The sequence below is a fragment of the Parasteatoda tepidariorum genome, chromosome 6, assembly GCF_982258835.1.
Source record: "Parasteatoda tepidariorum strain Cologne lab strain chromosome 6, Ptep-v5.0, whole genome shotgun sequence".
NCBI classification, from domain to species: domain Eukaryota; kingdom Metazoa; phylum Arthropoda; class Arachnida; order Araneae; family Theridiidae; genus Parasteatoda; species Parasteatoda tepidariorum.
Genome location: NC_141760.1, coordinates 47,610,150 through 47,628,254, shown reverse-complemented (window position 1 = coordinate 47,628,254; position 18,105 = coordinate 47,610,150). Strand labels below are relative to the sequence as shown.

At 31.1% G+C, this 18,105-nt stretch overlaps 2 protein-coding genes across 2 annotated transcripts in view; both read right to left on the bottom strand.

The window, feature by feature from the left end:
- The window catches only part of LOC107442186 (guanylate cyclase 32E-like), a 123,133-nt gene that overhangs the window by 85,274 nt on the left and 19,754 nt on the right, over positions 1 to 18,105 (bottom strand). The gene's annotated exons all lie outside the window — the stretch shown is intronic.
- The window catches only part of LOC147808016 (uncharacterized), a 67,561-nt gene continuing 54,091 nt past the window's right edge, over positions 4,636 to 18,105 (bottom strand). Inside the window, exon 2 of the mRNA XM_087166826.1 lies at positions 4,636 to 8,688. Coding sequence (XP_087022952.1) covers positions 4,636 to 8,688 — 4,053 coding nt within the window. The remainder of the gene's footprint in view (positions 8,689 to 18,105) is intronic.

Below are 18,105 nucleotides of genomic sequence, written 5' to 3'. Positions count from 1 at the left end.
GTTAAAACTTATAGACTGATATACATGCTATTAAAGATTCCGTAAAATTATTGTCGAGTTGGTCAAAGAATAATTAAAGAAGTCATTATGCTAAAAAGTATAAAAAATGATGTTTTGTAAGAGCGTTATCTATATATATATTTCTCTTACACGGCGACAAAAAGGCCTCATTACAACTCCCCGAATGGCAACGCTAGAAAATCGACCAATGATTGCAGCAAAAAATGTCACATGCCAAATCTAGCTGAGGTGACTCAACATATAGTGATTTTAAAAACGGAAACTGAAATAACCAGAGAGAGCATACTCACCAAATGTGATCTCTTCCGAAATTCACCCTATCAGCTGCGGCAATCTCATACTATTAAGCTAGGCGGAAGTGAGTAGTCTTTGTGGATAGATCTCTATTTTAGTATTTTGTTGAAAGCACTTTTTTTCACGAATTTATATATTACGAATTTATTTGACGATTTTTGATTTATATCACGAATTTATTTATTTTATTACTGTTATTTGTTATTCATTGAAAAATGAGTCTCAGTCGTGCTCGATGGGACAGAGATCTGGTGATCTGGCAGGCCAAGGAAGAGTTTGACAAGCTTGCAGACAGTTCATAGCAACGCGTGCCGTATGTGGTCTGGCATTGTCCTGCTGAAAAACCAGGCCAGGGCGCTGCAAAAGGAACGGTAGCAAAACAGGTCTTAGGATGTCGTTGACGTGCAGTAAGTGTACCTCTAATGACGATCAAAGGAAATGGCACCCCAGACCATAATGCCTTGTTGAGAGCCGATGTGGCGTGCAATAGTGAAGGCAGGATCCCCCTCTGCCCTGCGCGTCTCCAAACACGTCTTCGATGATCGTCAGGGCACAGTTGGAAGCGGGATTCGTCGCTAAAGACCGTACGTCCCCAGTCGGCATCATTCCAGCTATATCAGTTCAAAACATTCATGGATACAAAATTTTAAAGAAATCAGATGATTGCTTCTTGGTGCATCGATTTTTTTGTTATAGAGTGTATTAAGACTCATATATATGTTATTAAAGTTTTTGTCAAATTATTGGTGAATCAGTCAAAGATTAATTAAGAAATTGTTCCATCAAAAAGTATGAAAAATGTGTTGATTGAGCGTTATTTAAACAGCCAAAAGTTTTCTTCATTTATGTAAACATCACTTAAAAAAGTGCAGTATATTATTCATAAACACGAATTTTAACTAAACATAGTATTTTCTAGGAGAAATATTTTCGAACCGTTTAAGAGACAAAAGGAGTTTTTAAAAATGAAAATATCACAGTGGGATTCTCTTCAAGCATGTAATAGAATACATAATTTATTCATTGTTAAGAAAAAATTTCTTTTTCAAAATTTTAAAAGTATTCTTTTAGTTAATTGAGTGCATTTTGCTCTTAAGGCAAATATTTGCGTCATTAACTTGCAATATACGTTTACATACATTAAAAAAACTTTGTTTTTTTAAAATATATTCTCAGACTTCTGAAATAAAAATGTAAAACGGTTTTTTATGTATTTGTTTGCCGGTTCAATTTGCATGCAAGGTACTTTTCATTAAAACATAAATGCATAATAACCCCCGAAGATTTAGTCTTTGTGAAAATTTAATACTATAAATGCGTAAATATGCTTTAATGTTTGCTGCTGCCTTAAATTATAGTGCTGAATGTTTGGTTTTAAGTTTCGCCTAAGTCAAATCTTTGTTATTTTGAAGTAAAATTATATAATGTTAAAGATGAACTTACGTTGATTTAGGTAATCTTTTGGGTACGAAGAACTAAAATTTCGCAATTATTAAAAATTTAATTAACATTAAAACGTTATTTTCTAAAGAACGGATTAAAATTGAATATTTTCAAATATTTGTCATAACCCTTATAAATATTCATGAAGGTTTAATAATTTGAATTTTTTGTTTTGTATTATTATAATAGATTTTAAATGTAGAGAAAAAATGTAATTGAGAAATACCCTTTATTTTTTAGCTGAACTTAAAAGAAATAGCAAAAAATATCTTAAGAATTAATTAAAGAGTTCCGGTAAAATCTTTTCACAAGTATCACGCAATTAGAGAGCGTTTTTTTCTTTTAGTTTTTAATTTGATTAGTTTGCAAATAAAAAGATAAAGCATAATAATTATACTTTTTTACGAGACAAGCATTATTAAAACAGGAAGAAAAAAATTGTTTTTGATAGGTAAAATTTTTAAAAAAGTATGGCCTGTTTGCTAGATCTTTAAGAGAAAAAAATTACAGATGTTAACATTAAAATGATACTACTATGAGCGATAGGTAATATAACAGGATCGAATAGATAGGATAGATAAGATAACTATGATGTAACTTTATTGTTTTTCATCTCTAATTTCTTCTTAGACTTTATCTTATAGCCATTAAAAGTTCTCTCATGACCTTAAATCATTATATTTCATCCATCTTAATTTGCGGAGTAGACATTTCTTAAGATACAGTTTCAATGTTAATTAAATTTCAAATAATTACCACATTTTTATTGCTCCCGTGACAGAATATATCACCCTATAGATTACTTCAATCAATATAAGTTCGGCTTTAATATTACTTGCTTTATTTTATTGATTGAAATGTGCTATATTGTACCTACACTGTAAAGGATTCCAGATAAAATTACGGTATTAAGTAAAAGTTCTTTGGATGCGTCATCCGCAAAATCTATTTACTGTAAAATTTCTTTTTACAGTAAAATGTTATACCGTAATTTTCACAGTAATGCTTATTTAATTAGAGTGATTCAGATATTTTATGGCAATTATTACAGTAAAAATTACTGTGTATCAGTTTTTATTTTGTTCAGTAAAATGTACTGGTAAAAACGGATTTTACGGTTAAAAATACTGGAACCCTTTTGCCTGTACTTTTTACCGTAATTTGATCCGAAATTTTGCACAGTTCAGTTATCAAGCTTTAATTCTTAAGGTTTATTCTTAGGCAGAACTTAACTAATTAAAACTTAGAATATTACTTATTTAATTTAATTCATCGAAAAGTGCTCTATTAAACCTAATTATCAAGTTTAAGCTTAGTTGTAAATATTTGAGGAAGTTATCTAGGTTGGATATCAAGAGGAAAAACGGTTTATGTCCATGAGAGCTGATTCTAAGGAAAAAAAAGAATTTCTAAGAATGATAGGAACCATTTTTCCTTATCACGGACCATCTTCACCATGTAATAACTCTTAAAGAGAACTGATTTTTTTCACGTTACTGATTTGTCAAAATTTAGTAATCCTCAAAATGAAACTGCAACAAATGGCGTTGTAATTGGCAATTTTGTTAAAAATGGATATAACCCATTATTCTTAATTAATATTTATTTATTATACAGCATTGTATATTTATAATAATATGTTGCATATTTATTATACTATATTGTATATTTATTATGCTACATTACTTATTTAATATTTATCCTCATATTTTATACACATAATTTTTTTTTTATTAAAGATGACAAACCTTTCTAAATTCTTGTTTTACAGTAAATATTCTACCAATTTTAATATCCTGAATATAAATTTGCGTTTCTAATTTCACACGATGCAACTAAACAGTTTTTGGATCATTTAATTAATTAATGAAATAATATTTGATAATTAAATGTTACTTTTCTCTAAACAAGTTTAATAATTGGAATGGGAACTTTTATGCTCAACTTACTTTAAAAATCATTCAGTACTATTTAATCAATTACTTTAAATGTTAAACATGAGTATTGTAATCTAGTGAATTAATCTGATCATTAGATTGAATGTCATGCAGAATATCTGGAGTTGATTAAATTCCGTAACTTATACGTTTTTATTTATCTAATTGACAAACTTGATTGCGTTAATAAGTAGTAAATTAAGTAGTAATTTAAGTAGTAATTAATGCGATAAGTAGTAATTTAAGTAGTAATTAATGCGATAAGTAGTAGTAATATTTCGCAGGTTCTTTTTCAGACCTTTCAATGTGAAATGATTTCACCATAAACCTTTCTTGGCATAAACGATTTTATTTAGATGCATACTTATGCCACGGAACAAACATGAAGTATATAGAAAATAATAGTAATTAATCACATAATCAATGAAACTTCGCGCTCCATCATAGAACATTCCAGTCTTCTCACACCAAGCTAGAGAACCTCTCAGCTTCTTTTCTTTTCTTAAGTTTTTTCGTATCTCGCAGCGCCATCTATTGTCGACGATTCTTACAAGTTCCCCCAAAGGAAGCACATTCGTCACCTTAGAGACAATGCTGCTGAGACAGAGAGAGAAAACCTGAAAAATACAATAAACAAAAAAAACAGCAACACAGCTTCTATTCAGGTGATGAAATTCAAGTGAGAGCTCCAAAATATGCAGCTCCCAAAAATCATAAATATATATATAAGTATATAAAAAAAAACTATATTCCTTATGATAAATAAAAACATAAATATAAACAATTCAAAATATTACAAAAAAAAGTATTTATTTATATATTTTTTCTTTTACACGTTATCAATGTAAAAAAAAACACTTTTTTTTTTTTTTTAAACAGCCCTGACATTTAAGTTTTGTTTAAGACACGAGTTTAAGACAAATATATATACATGATTTCTTTAGGAATTAACTGTTAACCTTGATAATGCGTCGGCATTTCCATGTGAACTGCCCTTACGGTATGTTAAAGTCATATTATAGCGTTGTAATGCTAAGGCCCACCGAGAGAGTTTAGCCCCATGAAGGGTACTTCGGGTCAGGTAAGTAAGGGGATTATGGTCTGATACAATTTGTACCTTGGCACCGAAAATCCAAGTATCAAACTTTTTCAAGGCTTCGATGACACAAAACGCTTCCCTCTCAATGGTTGACCATCGTTGTTGGCAAGGATTTAGTTTTTTGCTAAAAAATGCGATGGGCATCTCTTTTCCTTGTTCATTATTTTGAGCTAAACATGCTCCAATTGCAAACGCAGACGCATCAGTATAGAGTTGAAAGGGTTTATCGATGTCTGGAGTATGTAGTGATGGCATTTTAATCAGCTCTTCTTTAAGTTTGTTGAAGGATGCTTCTGCTTTCGAGTCCCATGAAATATTATTCGGAACATTCTTTTTAGTAAGGTTCGTTAAAGGTAGAACTATTTCAGAAAAATTTTGGATATATTCTCTATAATAGCTCACCAACCCTAATAGACTTCTAACTTCCTTTTTGGTGATAGGCTTAGACAAATTTTGGATGACTTCTACTTTTTCAGGATCTGGAGAGTGAGTGCCAGAACCTATTATATGGCCTAAGAACTTCACGTGACTCTTTCCGAAATCACACTTTTCTAGATTTGCGGTTAGACCAACACTTCGCAGAGTTTGAACCACCTGGTCGATGTGGTAGAGATGTTCATCCCAAGATCTAGAAAATATCGCCACATCATCAATATATGAGCGACAGTAGCGTCTATGGCGAGCTAGTACTTTATCCATGGATTTCTGAAAGGTACTTCCAGCATTCTTTAAACCGAACGGAAGGACCTTCCATTGGTAATGGCCAGCATGAGTGACAAATGCTGTATATGGTTTGGCGCTTTCCTTCATCGGGATTTGCCAGTACCCTTTCGTTAAATCGATTACTGTTATAAAGTGGGCTTTACCTATTTCAAAAAGTAGGTCTTTTGCGATCTTCATTGGATATGCGTCAGGAACTGTAAAGCTATTCAGAAGTCTAAAGTCAATGCACAGTCTAACGCTACCATCCTTTTTTGCAACGCATACCACAGGATGTGCCCATTCACTGTCACTGGGCTCTATTAGATCCCATTCTAGTAATTCCTTAACTTGGCGATCAACTTCGTCTTGTAGCGAAATGGGGACACGATAGGGTTTTAATCTCTTCGGACTGCAGTCTGCTGTAACTTTTATGTCATGACCATCGACATGGGCTTGACCTGGTTTGCTACCAAAAACATCGGTGTATGATTTTAACACATTGAATAGTTCCTTTCGCTGGTAATATTTTAGGTCACCTTTCATATTTTGCAAGTGGGTCCATAAGTCTTCAGCAGATTTGTCCATAAGATCCGCTGGTGCATAGTGGATATCTCCAAAGTCTTCATCTTGGTCGAAAATGATACCAATATGATCCACTCGAACAATATAAGGCCTTAATTTATTTATGTGGAGTTCCCTTATACTCCCGTTTTCCATTTCGACTTTGGCAGAGTGAGGTCTGGTAAGTTCGATTACAGTAGCTGGTCCTTGCCAAGTACTGAGCAATTTGTGAGATGACGATGGGATTAGCACGAGGACTTTGTCCCCAACATTCAAAGTCTTATCCTTAGACCGTAAGTTGTATCTTGATGTGTATCCGTCTTGAGAGATTTTGGAGTTTTCAGCTGCAATGTCATGAGCTTTTCTTATTTTTCCGATAAGATCATGTAGGTAAGTTTCAATTGAGCGGGATGCAGTGACTGGAACGCTACGTTCGCCTGTCCAGATCTCTTTCAATAAGGATAAAGGTCCCGGTGGCAGTCTTCCATACACCATCTGGAAGGGAGACAAACCAGTGGTGCTATGTGGCACTTCCCTGTAGGCAAACAGAAGATAGGGAAGGTGTAGGTCCCAATTTCTTCCATGTTCCTGGATATTTTTATTCATCATTTCTTTTAAAGTCCTATTCCATCGTTCGACAGCACCCATACTCTCGGGGTGTCCGGGAGTGGAAAATCTGGGACATACGCCAAGTAAGTCTTCAAAAGATCGGGTGAGTTTGGCTGTGAAATTAGTTCCCTGATCGGAACAAATCATTTTCGGAAATCCGGTTTGAGAAAAAATCTTCATCAGGACGTTGCATGTGGTCTTTGCACTTATTTCTCTAACAGGGATGGCTTCTGCCCATCTAGTGCATAAATCAATTGCACATATCACAAACCGATGACCTCTTCTGGATGGTGGTTCTAACGGTCCAATGCAATCAACACTCCATACTTCAAAGGGTGTTTCTGGTCTGACGATAGGTTGGATTGGAATTCTATCTTTATATGTGATTGTTCGCTTCAATTGGCATTCCTTGCAGCTTTCACAGAACTTCTTAACGTCTTGTTTGATAGTAGGCCAGAAGAATGAATATTTAATTCGTTGAGTTGTCTTTTTCTCACCGAGGTGACCAGCAAGAGGAATTTCATGAGCCATTCTCAGAACTTCTGTTCTTTTCTCTAAGGGTAACACAACTTGTTTGATGTTTTCGCCACAAATATTCTCCGAGTGAAGTAGAATTTCGTTTTGAACTGTATAAGCATTTTTGTTCCTTTTCGCCCATTCAAAGCATTTTTCTAGACTCTCATCTTGTTCTTGAAGAGTCTTAAAATCCAATTTAGTGTCATTTTCCATTCTTGCATTCTTAATGTCTTTTTGTGAAATTTGGGTAATGGCAGCACAATTTGAAGTATTTTCTTTCAATGGTGATGGTTCGTCGCTAGAGTCTTCCCCCTCTGAAGAGGTATTCCATTGAAGATTACTGTGACAAAGCTCAATATTTTCACACAGTATCTCATAAGCTGAAGAATTTAGCAGCAAATCGGTTACCAGCTTCTTTGAAACAGCACAGGTGATAGGTACACTACCATGAAGTTCGTCATTTATTTTCATTTGGAAAATTTTCAGTGGAGTGACTTCGCTTTCTCCGAAAGCAGAAGATATCTCTATTTTACTTTCTCCTTCACAAGGTATGTCGGCGACTAACTTCTCGCGGACTACCGATATCTGGGCTCCTGTGTCTACAATGCCATTTAGAACCACGTTTCCGCATTTAACTCTGACGAGTTTTAAATCATCTATGTTACCAGATATATCCACGGATTTTGAGACAGGAATAGAGATCTTGGCAGTTAGCACTTCTGGTTTTTCTTTTTCTAAAGGGAGTGGTGACGATTGGATTAGATTGTTTTGGGCAGTTGTAGGAGTGTTTCTAGGTTGCCGATTTTTAAGGCAAAATCTGGATGTATGGCCTTCTCTTCCACAAGTATAACAAGATAGTTTGGAAAACGACCTCTGTAGTTCATCACTCTTACGGGGTGTATATGCGCTTGATGAGGCCTGTTTGTAGAATGATTTGTTTCTTGAATTTCTTTCTGAAGGTGGAGAACGAGGTCGCCACTTTTCATTAGTTTTGTCTTTTGAGGGAATTCCAGTTGTTTTCCTTGAATCATTACGTACACTGTCATATTCGTCAAGCTTATCCGCTAATTTGGTTGGAGAAACGAAATTTGCCCACTCATCAAGAAGGTGGTCTCTTACTTCATGAGGTACCTTTTTCTTAAGTTGATCAGTGATAATGAGATTTTTTAAACTGGCAAAGTCTTTTATTTCAAGTCCATCAATCCACTCTTCGAAATAATTCGTGATTTCATAACAAAAATCCCTCCACGATTTTTCAGTGCTTTTCTGGTGCATCACAAACTTTTTTCTAAAACTTTCAGGATTCAATTTAAATCTCTTTAATAAGATGGTCTTAATGTATTCGTAGTCTTCAAATTTTTCTTCAGATTCTCTACCAATTAGTTGAATGATTTCAGAAGGCAATAAAGTTAATAAACATGACACCCAGTCTTTAGAATCAATCCCTGTTCTTTTAGCCTGTCTTTCAAATAAAGATAAATAAATCACGATATCGTCATCCCTTAACTTGAATTTAGGAATGAGCTTAATTAAGTCAACGTTATGTTGTCCGTTTCCATTGGGCGATGAAGTTTGAGTTAGTTGAGTACGGGATTCAATTTCAAGTTTTTTCAACTCAGTTCTCTTTTCTGCTGAGCTTCGATTTCGTCCTTCCTTCGCTGTTCCTCAATTTCTTCCTTCCTTCGCTGTTCCTCAATTTCTTCCTTCCTTCGCTGTTCCTCAATTTCTTCCTTCCTTCGCTGTTCCTCAATTTCTTCCTTCCTTTTCCTCTCTTCCACAATTGAGAAAAACATTTCTCTGGCAAACGCTTCATCATATGTGTCATTTTGTGTTATTTTGTTTTTTAGTGTTATAATTTTCATACTTGGATCCACATCAATTTCTAATTCGGTGGCCAACGTTATCAAATCCTCCTTTTTACCCTTTCCCAAAAATGCCATGGCTTAAATTTAATAATTCTCAATCATGAAAAAAATTAACGGAAAAAATTGACTACTTCCTAATTAATATTCCAATAATTTCTTAAAAGAAAACACATAAATGAACATCGTTCACAAATCTATAGAAAATGTCTATTTTTTACAACCTCAAAACGAAATTAACAACCTCAAAATACTGAGAATACTTTGTAATATTCAGTTATCGATTTGTTATATAATAAACCTTATATAACAAACCTTAACACTTATGAACATTTTAAATCAATACTTTGTTTACACTAGATATAATATATACTTTCCTACAAGTTCACAAATTCAAAACATAAAAATTATTTTAACCAAAATAATTATTCTTAGAACAAAAATCAAATTCTACGTGAGAATGAAAACTTTAACTGAATATTTAAATCATTAAATGCGATAAGAAATTTATAAATAACTTTCGTATAAATTTCTCTTTAAAATGTACGAAAACAAAATATATCATATGTATAAAAAAAATTCAACAATGATACAATTCAATATCAAAATAATCAAATAGAATAAAACAAACTCAATTTTGTATTTTTTTCTTATTAAAAGACACTTGCCTCTTCTTTCAGAAATAAAAAAAAACATTTTATGCAAAAATAAAAGAAACAAAACAATCGTTTTAGAATGAGACTTCCAAGGTTGGTTGACGCCAAATTATATTCCGTTATTTGATACAACCTATGCTTTTTTTTTTGTTTGGTTTAATAAATCTTATTTGATATAAATAATAGATCATTCAGCATTCTTTATTTTTCGAAATACGATTGCAACATTATATTTTATGCTGCTTCCAATAATTTCCCAAACAGAATTTAAAAACCACAATAAATTCAATTTTATCAAATAAAATTTTCAATTACGATACCATGCTATACGTTATGCACTGGCGTGCTTCCAACAATTTCCAAAACAGAACTTAAAAACCACAATAAATTCAATATAATGAAATAAAATTTTCAATTATCTGGGACAAAAATCAAAACAACAAGAACAACCAAATTCTTTTTAGAAATATGCTATCTACGTACTCTGGCGAGTAAAAGAATTCACTTTAGAACACTGGCGTGTTCGTACTCTGACGAGTAAACTAATGTTCCATGTCGGAACACAAACATTTAATTTCCATTTTGTATAATTTTCGCCCAAATAATTTTAATTACTTATTTATGGGAGCATACATTTACAAATATAAAGTGAGCTCTCACCTGGTTTTTGGTTCTGCATCATCTTCGGCGGCTGCGCCAGTAATATTTCGCAGGTTCTTTTTCAGACCTTTCAATGTGAAATGATTTCACCATAAACCTTTCTTGGCATAAACGATTTTATTTAGATGCATACTTATGCCACGGAACAAACATGAAGTATATAGAAAATAATAGTAATTAATCACATAATCAATGAAACTTCGCGCTCCATCATAGAACATTCCAGTCTTCTCACACCAAGCTAGAGAACCTCTCAGCTTCTTTTCTTTTCTTAAGTTTTTTCGTATCTCGCAGCGCCATCTATTGTCGACGATTCTTACAGTAGTAATTCAAATTTTGTATTTAAGAGACGTTTTGTATTTTAAGAGACACAGAGCTATAATAATGTCCCATTTTCGGAAAAAAAGTTTTTGTTTGAAATGCGATTCTTATAATTTGGGGTTGACATTCTTTTCTATGCAGCAAATTTAAACATCTTTTTTGATAAACTATAGCTTTCTTAAACAGTTCTTTAAGCAGTTACAAACCTTTCCCCCAGACTTTTTTGTGTACATTCCTTTCTTGTTCTGAGAATTTATTATCTATGTTTTAGTAATTTTCCAAAAAAGTTTTCATACGCTCCTAAAAAAATTATAAAACTTTTCAGCATTGTTTTTTTTTTAAATCGTTCATTCAAAAATGCGTGTATTGTTGCATCAGAATGCAAACATTAAAAAAATATTGAAATTTAAAACGTATTTTTTTAAAGTTTGTTACGAGAATAAATTTATTAATGTCTTAAATTATGGTAACATTTGAGACTCAAAAAGCAATTTTTGTATTTTTCAGAGTTTTTATATTCCATTTCATTTATGCGACGCAAGTTAAGGTAAATACAGAATAAAACTTATTCTGAATATCTAAGTATTTATAATTTAATCAAACACTATATTAACAAATTTTGATTATTTATAAACATTCTATAAATTATATAATAAGGAGTACAAATTACTAAAAAATTGGTTTGTATTTTATATTAATCATCATATTTTTTCATCTGAATTTCATCTTAAAGGTCATAAAATTGCTTTGGATCTTAAGAAGTAAAGTCTTAAAAAGTGCAAAAGAATTGGAGAGCAGGTATTAAAAATATAAAAATTTAAAGTACATTAAAAACTAGACATTAAAAATCAGAAGGTGTGCACATTACTTTTTTGAAAACAACCTTTTTTGTTTAAAAGCCTAAGAATATTGTAATTAAAAAAGAAACATTTTAATGCCTAAATAATATGCTTATATGCCTTCAAAATTCGAAGCAAACATAAAAAAATTTTAGTAATGAATAAAATTTAATTATTAAGTTTTTTCTAGGCACAGTTTAATTTGTTAGGTTTTTTTAATATTAAAATAATATAATTATAAACATTATATAATAATATAATTATAAACATAATATATAATAATATAATTATAAACATTAAATATAATTTTTTTGCTTCTGAAATGCTTTTATAAAAACATTCATTCTGTGTTTAATCTAACAATAAGGTTATAGAAATAAAAAAGAGTTTTTGATAAACTTTAAAGTGTTTAGGTATTTAAAAAGCTTAAATTGATACTAATACTAAATAAACAGTATTTGATATTGTTGAATTATGTCTTATAAAACAATAAAATATATTGCAAGGATTAGTAAGAAGGCTAAGAATAAAAATGATTGAAGAAATGGCTTTTGGAAACCTTTTATTTAACACTGTTTTCAACATTTCTTATTTTGTATATTATCTCATAAGAAATAGTTTACAATACATCAGCATATTTCAACAACTTTCTTATATTTCCCCACTTGGCCATATAATACTTAAAAAGTGACATAAAACAAATTACCGTAAAGGGTCAAAAGATGACTTAAATTAAATATAGAAATTTAAAAAATAATGATTAATTACAGTATCTGTATAGAATATAAAAATAGTCTGTTCTAAAATTGTTTTTTATTGCTGTTGGCGCATTCCTATTAGACAGAAAAAAATTATCTGATAGGATTCTTAATTAACAAAGAAGATGGGAACATCTTTAACAGTCATCAACATAAAATAACGGTACATATAACATCAAAAGTTTTAGTGGTATTTACCTGTAAATTACTTATTTATATTTTAATTAGAGAGACATATGTCAGTTACATTTGTTGAAGCTATCTTGAATTGTTTTATCCATTATACTACTCTATTTTTAACTTATCCCTTTAGTTATATTAGTGTATTAATAAAAATGTTTTGAATAAAAAAAATAAGCACATTAAAATTAAAAGTAGCTTTCCTATATTTGACTGTAAATTAACTCCATTATATTACATTACTACGCAACATTTTATGATAAACATATTAAATTACCATTTTGAACAGTAATTAAGTTAGATTTAGTAGTTTTTGATAAATTCTTCTTCTTTTTGTAACTAAGCATTATGTTCTCTGCTCGCTTCGCGTTCACAAGCCCATGATTTTTTCACAATTATAACTTTTTTCTCAATAAAAAGAATTTCATTGAAATTTTTTTTTATTATAGCTTTCATTAACACATTTTCGTTAGATTTTTTAATTTTCTCTTTCTCTATATAAATAAAGCAGCATGTTTACATGTATGTGTGCATGTATGTACCGTATACAAATCTACAATTCTGAATCGATCCTCTCCAAATTTAGTGAACGTAAGTTCAAAGAGTTGGTGGATTTTGCTGTCTACCTTAAAATTCCCACTGGCCATCAATTTGAGCTCTACATTCTAACGAAAGAATTTTCCAGAGGATTTCATAAGTGTTTTATAATATGAAAACTTTGCTGGCTTACAACTCTAATTAATCAAAAATAAATTTTATGGTACGTTTTTTATGAATTATTCATCTCTGGCTCCCTATGTGTCACAAGTAAAATCTACACTAATTATTTCGCAAAATATGGTGAGGACGTCATTGAATTCGTATTTTAAAAGTTATATGAAATCGCTTGTTCCTTATGTTGATAAACCTTGTCTCTATAACTTAAATTATGAAAACTTAACAAGAACTAATAAAATAAAGTTGATGTTATCTATTAAGTCATGGGAAAATTGTGGTAAATTCTGAATATCATGGGTAAAATGATGCAATATATATACGACAATATATGTATAGTTGATTTTTTCCCTCAGTGCGAGGAACTTTTAACTCATATTAAGGTAAATTTAATATAGTATGAAGTTGCACCGGAATATACAATAAATAATAAAAAATGAAGATTATGTAAAAAATAAAGGTAAGTAAAATGAAAGTGTAATAGTGTAAAATGATGATATTAAGGAATCGGTCAGTTAAAAAAAGTGCATTAAGTACTTATATTTGCATAATAGGTTCTCATTATCATAGCAGTTTTGGCAGAAATAGTAGTAGTATTTAATACCACATTTAATTACTCATTACTGACATCAATTTAGCTGATGATTTTTTACGATCTTAACAAACAAAGATTAACAAAAATTTGTTATTTCTTCAACTCATTAAATAAAAACATTGGTTTAGACAGTAATTATTATACAAATTGCGTTAAAGGAAAATAATAGTGGTCTTTGTTTTGAAAACAATAGTAATGACAGCAAAAGATCAAGGAGTAATTAAATATTTATAAAAAGTGGAAAAATTGAAATTTTTTTATAACTGTCTTTTTACTTTTGATTGTTAAATAGGTATCGTTATACAGATCAGCGAAGGAATATACTGAACATATTGAAAAAATTTGTGATTGTGGATAAAAATAAATATGTTATTTTAAATTTCCGTCATAAATTATATATCGACTCACTCAGATGTGCTGTGAATATTACAAAAACATTGCAGTTTTTTGGTGAAGGGAAGGAATTATGCGTCAGAATACAGGTTGGACAGGTCTTTTGGAAATAATTATGAGATGTCTTGGCCGAAATGCCGTACCCATTGTATCTGTAGCAAATGTAGAAACAGAGTAATTTTTTTATTACATTCAAAACCTTTTTCATACTTTAAACAAATTTATTCAATGTTTATTTCTAAAGCCACATCTTTATAATGACACTGAGATAACACAGTTTGAAATTTTGATTTTAGAAGTATTTAATGGCTTAAATTATTCCATCATTTGATTCTTTTTTGGAAATAATGTTTCTTCAGTATTGATTTTATAACGCATTAATGGCGCTCGCTTTAAAAGTTCCAAGACCAAGCTGAACGTTTTTATTATAAATGGTTTTTACGATTACTCAAGTCATTATGTCACACAGAAGTACGTAAGCATAATGGCACTATTTTTCTTATTTAATAGGAATTTTATTTTACTTCACCTGAATATTTCGCTTGTATCAAAAAGTTAAAGAAAAACATATTAATTAATTTTTATGAATGATTTTTGCCTCAATATCTTAAAAAGAATAAGTCAAAGAATTCTCTTGGATAGAAACATTTCGAACATTTTAATTCTTAATAATAGTTATATCAAAAAAAAATTAATATATAATTGTGAAGTATTACATGGAATTTATTTTTAATATATATATATATAAATCGGATTAGTTTCTACCGCTTCTTTAAAAATAGAGATTTTATTTTTGCATTATTGACAATTTTTTCTACGATATTTGGTATATAAAATTACATAAATTTGAGAATACCTTAAGGTCATTAAAAAATTAGAATATCAATTTTGAGAAACTCTTTTTGACAGAGTGAAACTTCTTTAATTCTTTTCATATTGCGTTTCATATTCACGTTTTGAAAGTGCAGAAAACAAGTATAAATATCATTTTTTTAAAAAAAATTTGTTTTATTTTCATTCAAAACGTTGTACTTATACAGTAGTGTGATATATATATATATATATATATATATATATATATATATATATATATATATATATATATATATATATATATATATATATATATATATATATATATATATATATATATATATATATATATATATATATATATATATATATATATATATATATATATATATATATATATATATATATATACAGGGTGTCCCAAAAGGTCGTTTACAAACTTAACATGCTGGTCTGTCATATCATGATGAACAAGATTTACATAGGAACTTGTGTCCGAAAATTAAAACTGAGACCGCTAGAGGGCGATAAGTGCAGGTTTGGATGAGGAGAAAAAAAATGATATCGATAGCGGTGTTAATATGATTTTTATTATAAAACATCATTACATCACAGCAAATGCTCAAAATTCCTTCCATTCGCCACAATGCACGTTTCACAGCGTCGGCGCATGGATTCACGAACCCGTTCAAATTGGCCGGGAGTGTCAGGGACACGTGCTGCCGCTTCCGCGATCCTGGCGATAAGATCCATGTCCGATGTTATAGGTGTCTCGTACACTATGGACTTCATGTGTCCCCACAGGTAGAAATCCAGGGGAGTCAGGTCGGGTGATCGCGACGGCCATGGGACTGGTCCTCCTCTACCGATCCAGCGATTAGGATAAATCCTATCGAGGTATTCTCGAACAGCGTAGCTAAAGTGGGCAGGCGCTCCATCATGCTGAAACCAGATGTTTCGGCGTGTTGCGGCTGGAACGTCACCCATCAGATCCGGCAAAACTCTTTCTAAAAAAATTCGATAGGTATTTCCGTCGAGGCGTTCAGGTAGAAGGTAAGGGCCAATCAACATGTCACCGATAATACCAGCCCAAATGTTTACGCTGAAACGTTGTTGATGTGCATGGGCACGTGTACATCTTGGGTTTTCATGCGCCCATACGTGCTTGTTGTGCAGGTTCACGACACCATCCCGTGTAAAGCAGGATTCATCAAAAAACAAAATCCATGATGGAAAATCTGGCTGTACGACCCGCTGTTGCAAATACCAGCGTGAGAATGCAATGCATTTGGGATAATCGTCAGCGCACAATGCCTGTACTTTTTGGAAGTGGTAAGGGTGTTGCATGTCATCGTGCAGTATGCGCATTATGGTGGAACTAGCTACACCCAAGACACGTTCACCTTCTTTGCGGGTTGATGGCATACTACTGTAGCACGGTTTCCTCTACGACAGGTGTCCTTGTAGCACGTTCGCGACCGATGTGGCTACGTGCTACGAAAGCACCTGATTCACATAATCTGCAGTGCAATCGTTCAAACAAAACATGACTTGGCTGACGTTTGTTTGGGAAGCGCTCGAGGTACGTCCGTGCCGCGGCTCGTCCATTTCCATCAGCGGCTCCGTATACGTAATGCATGTCGGCCTTTCTGCGTTACTAAACTCATTCATCCTTCTCCTTCAACGTCCACGCCTGAAATGATTGTTTTTCCCACTCTCCCGTTTTCGTGCAATTATCGCCCTCTAGCGGTCGCAGTTTTAATTTTCGGACACAAGTTCTTATGTAAATCTTGTTCATCATGATATGACAGACCAGCATGTTAAGTTTGTAAACGACCTTTTGGGACACCCTGTATATATATATATATATATATATATATATATATATATATATATATATATATATATATATATATATATATATATATATATATATATATATATATTTATATTAATAAGCTTAAAATATCTTAACATCAAAAATAAATGCATGTGTAAGGATCAGCTACTGTTTTTGCTGGTTGGCAAAAGTTTTGGAGCAATAATTGATTCAAGCTAGAGGAAGGAGAATAACTGTGGAATGAGATTGGCATTAAAAAAATGAGTTGAATTTTTAAAATATATATGTATGTATATATATATATATATATATATATATATATATATATATATATATATATATATATATATATATATATATATATATATATATATATATATATATATATATATATATATATATATATATATATATATATATATATATATATATATATATATATATTATTTTTACTCATAAATTAATTTATTTCATGTGCCACTCGCGAAACAAAGCCATTGAAGCTGTTACAAGACTTTATCAGAAAGTAAAATATTCTATCGTTCTCTACTTCTACTCTAAATAATAAAAATGACTCCAACTTTTAGTAAAAAATAACGGCATTCTATTATCATAATAATTTTAAGACGTTCATTTCTTGTTCCACGAAAGGAAGCCGTTGCCATGGCAACTCGGCAGTTTTAAAAGAAACCAAAAGTTAGCTTTTAGCGTACATAAAAAGAATTTAACAACTTTTAACGGAAGCCTCCTTTAGTAATATCCATAGAATTGGGTTTCAGCATTTCGAAAAGACGTGAAGCGATTATGCCTGACCATGTGATTTAAATCAGATTTAATTGGATGCCTGTAAGTGACGTCACGCTTGTGTATCGAACCTGATTGGTTTTTAAATCGACAAATATCATGATTTACTTACGATGATGTCACTTACAGGTATCCAATTGTTCATGAATTTGAATCTCTGTTATTCGTGTTCTTAACTATTTTTTCTTTGGTTATAGGGGTAAAAGATAGGCACAAAAAAGAAAAGAAATCTCTAGAATAGTTATGAAATTTATTAAGTTTATTTTAAAATTTATCTATGATAAAAATAGTTGAGTTTAAAGATTTAAATATAAAAAAAAACTATGTAACAAACGATTTCAGTAACACTTTAAGTACCAACCTGTCTTAAATTGAATTAAATTATTATTCTTTTGTATTGTCTAATATTAACAATTTGGCGCAAAGCATTTAGTAGTGATTCAAAAAACTTTTACTTTTCATTTTTTAACTTATTTGCAGTACCATAT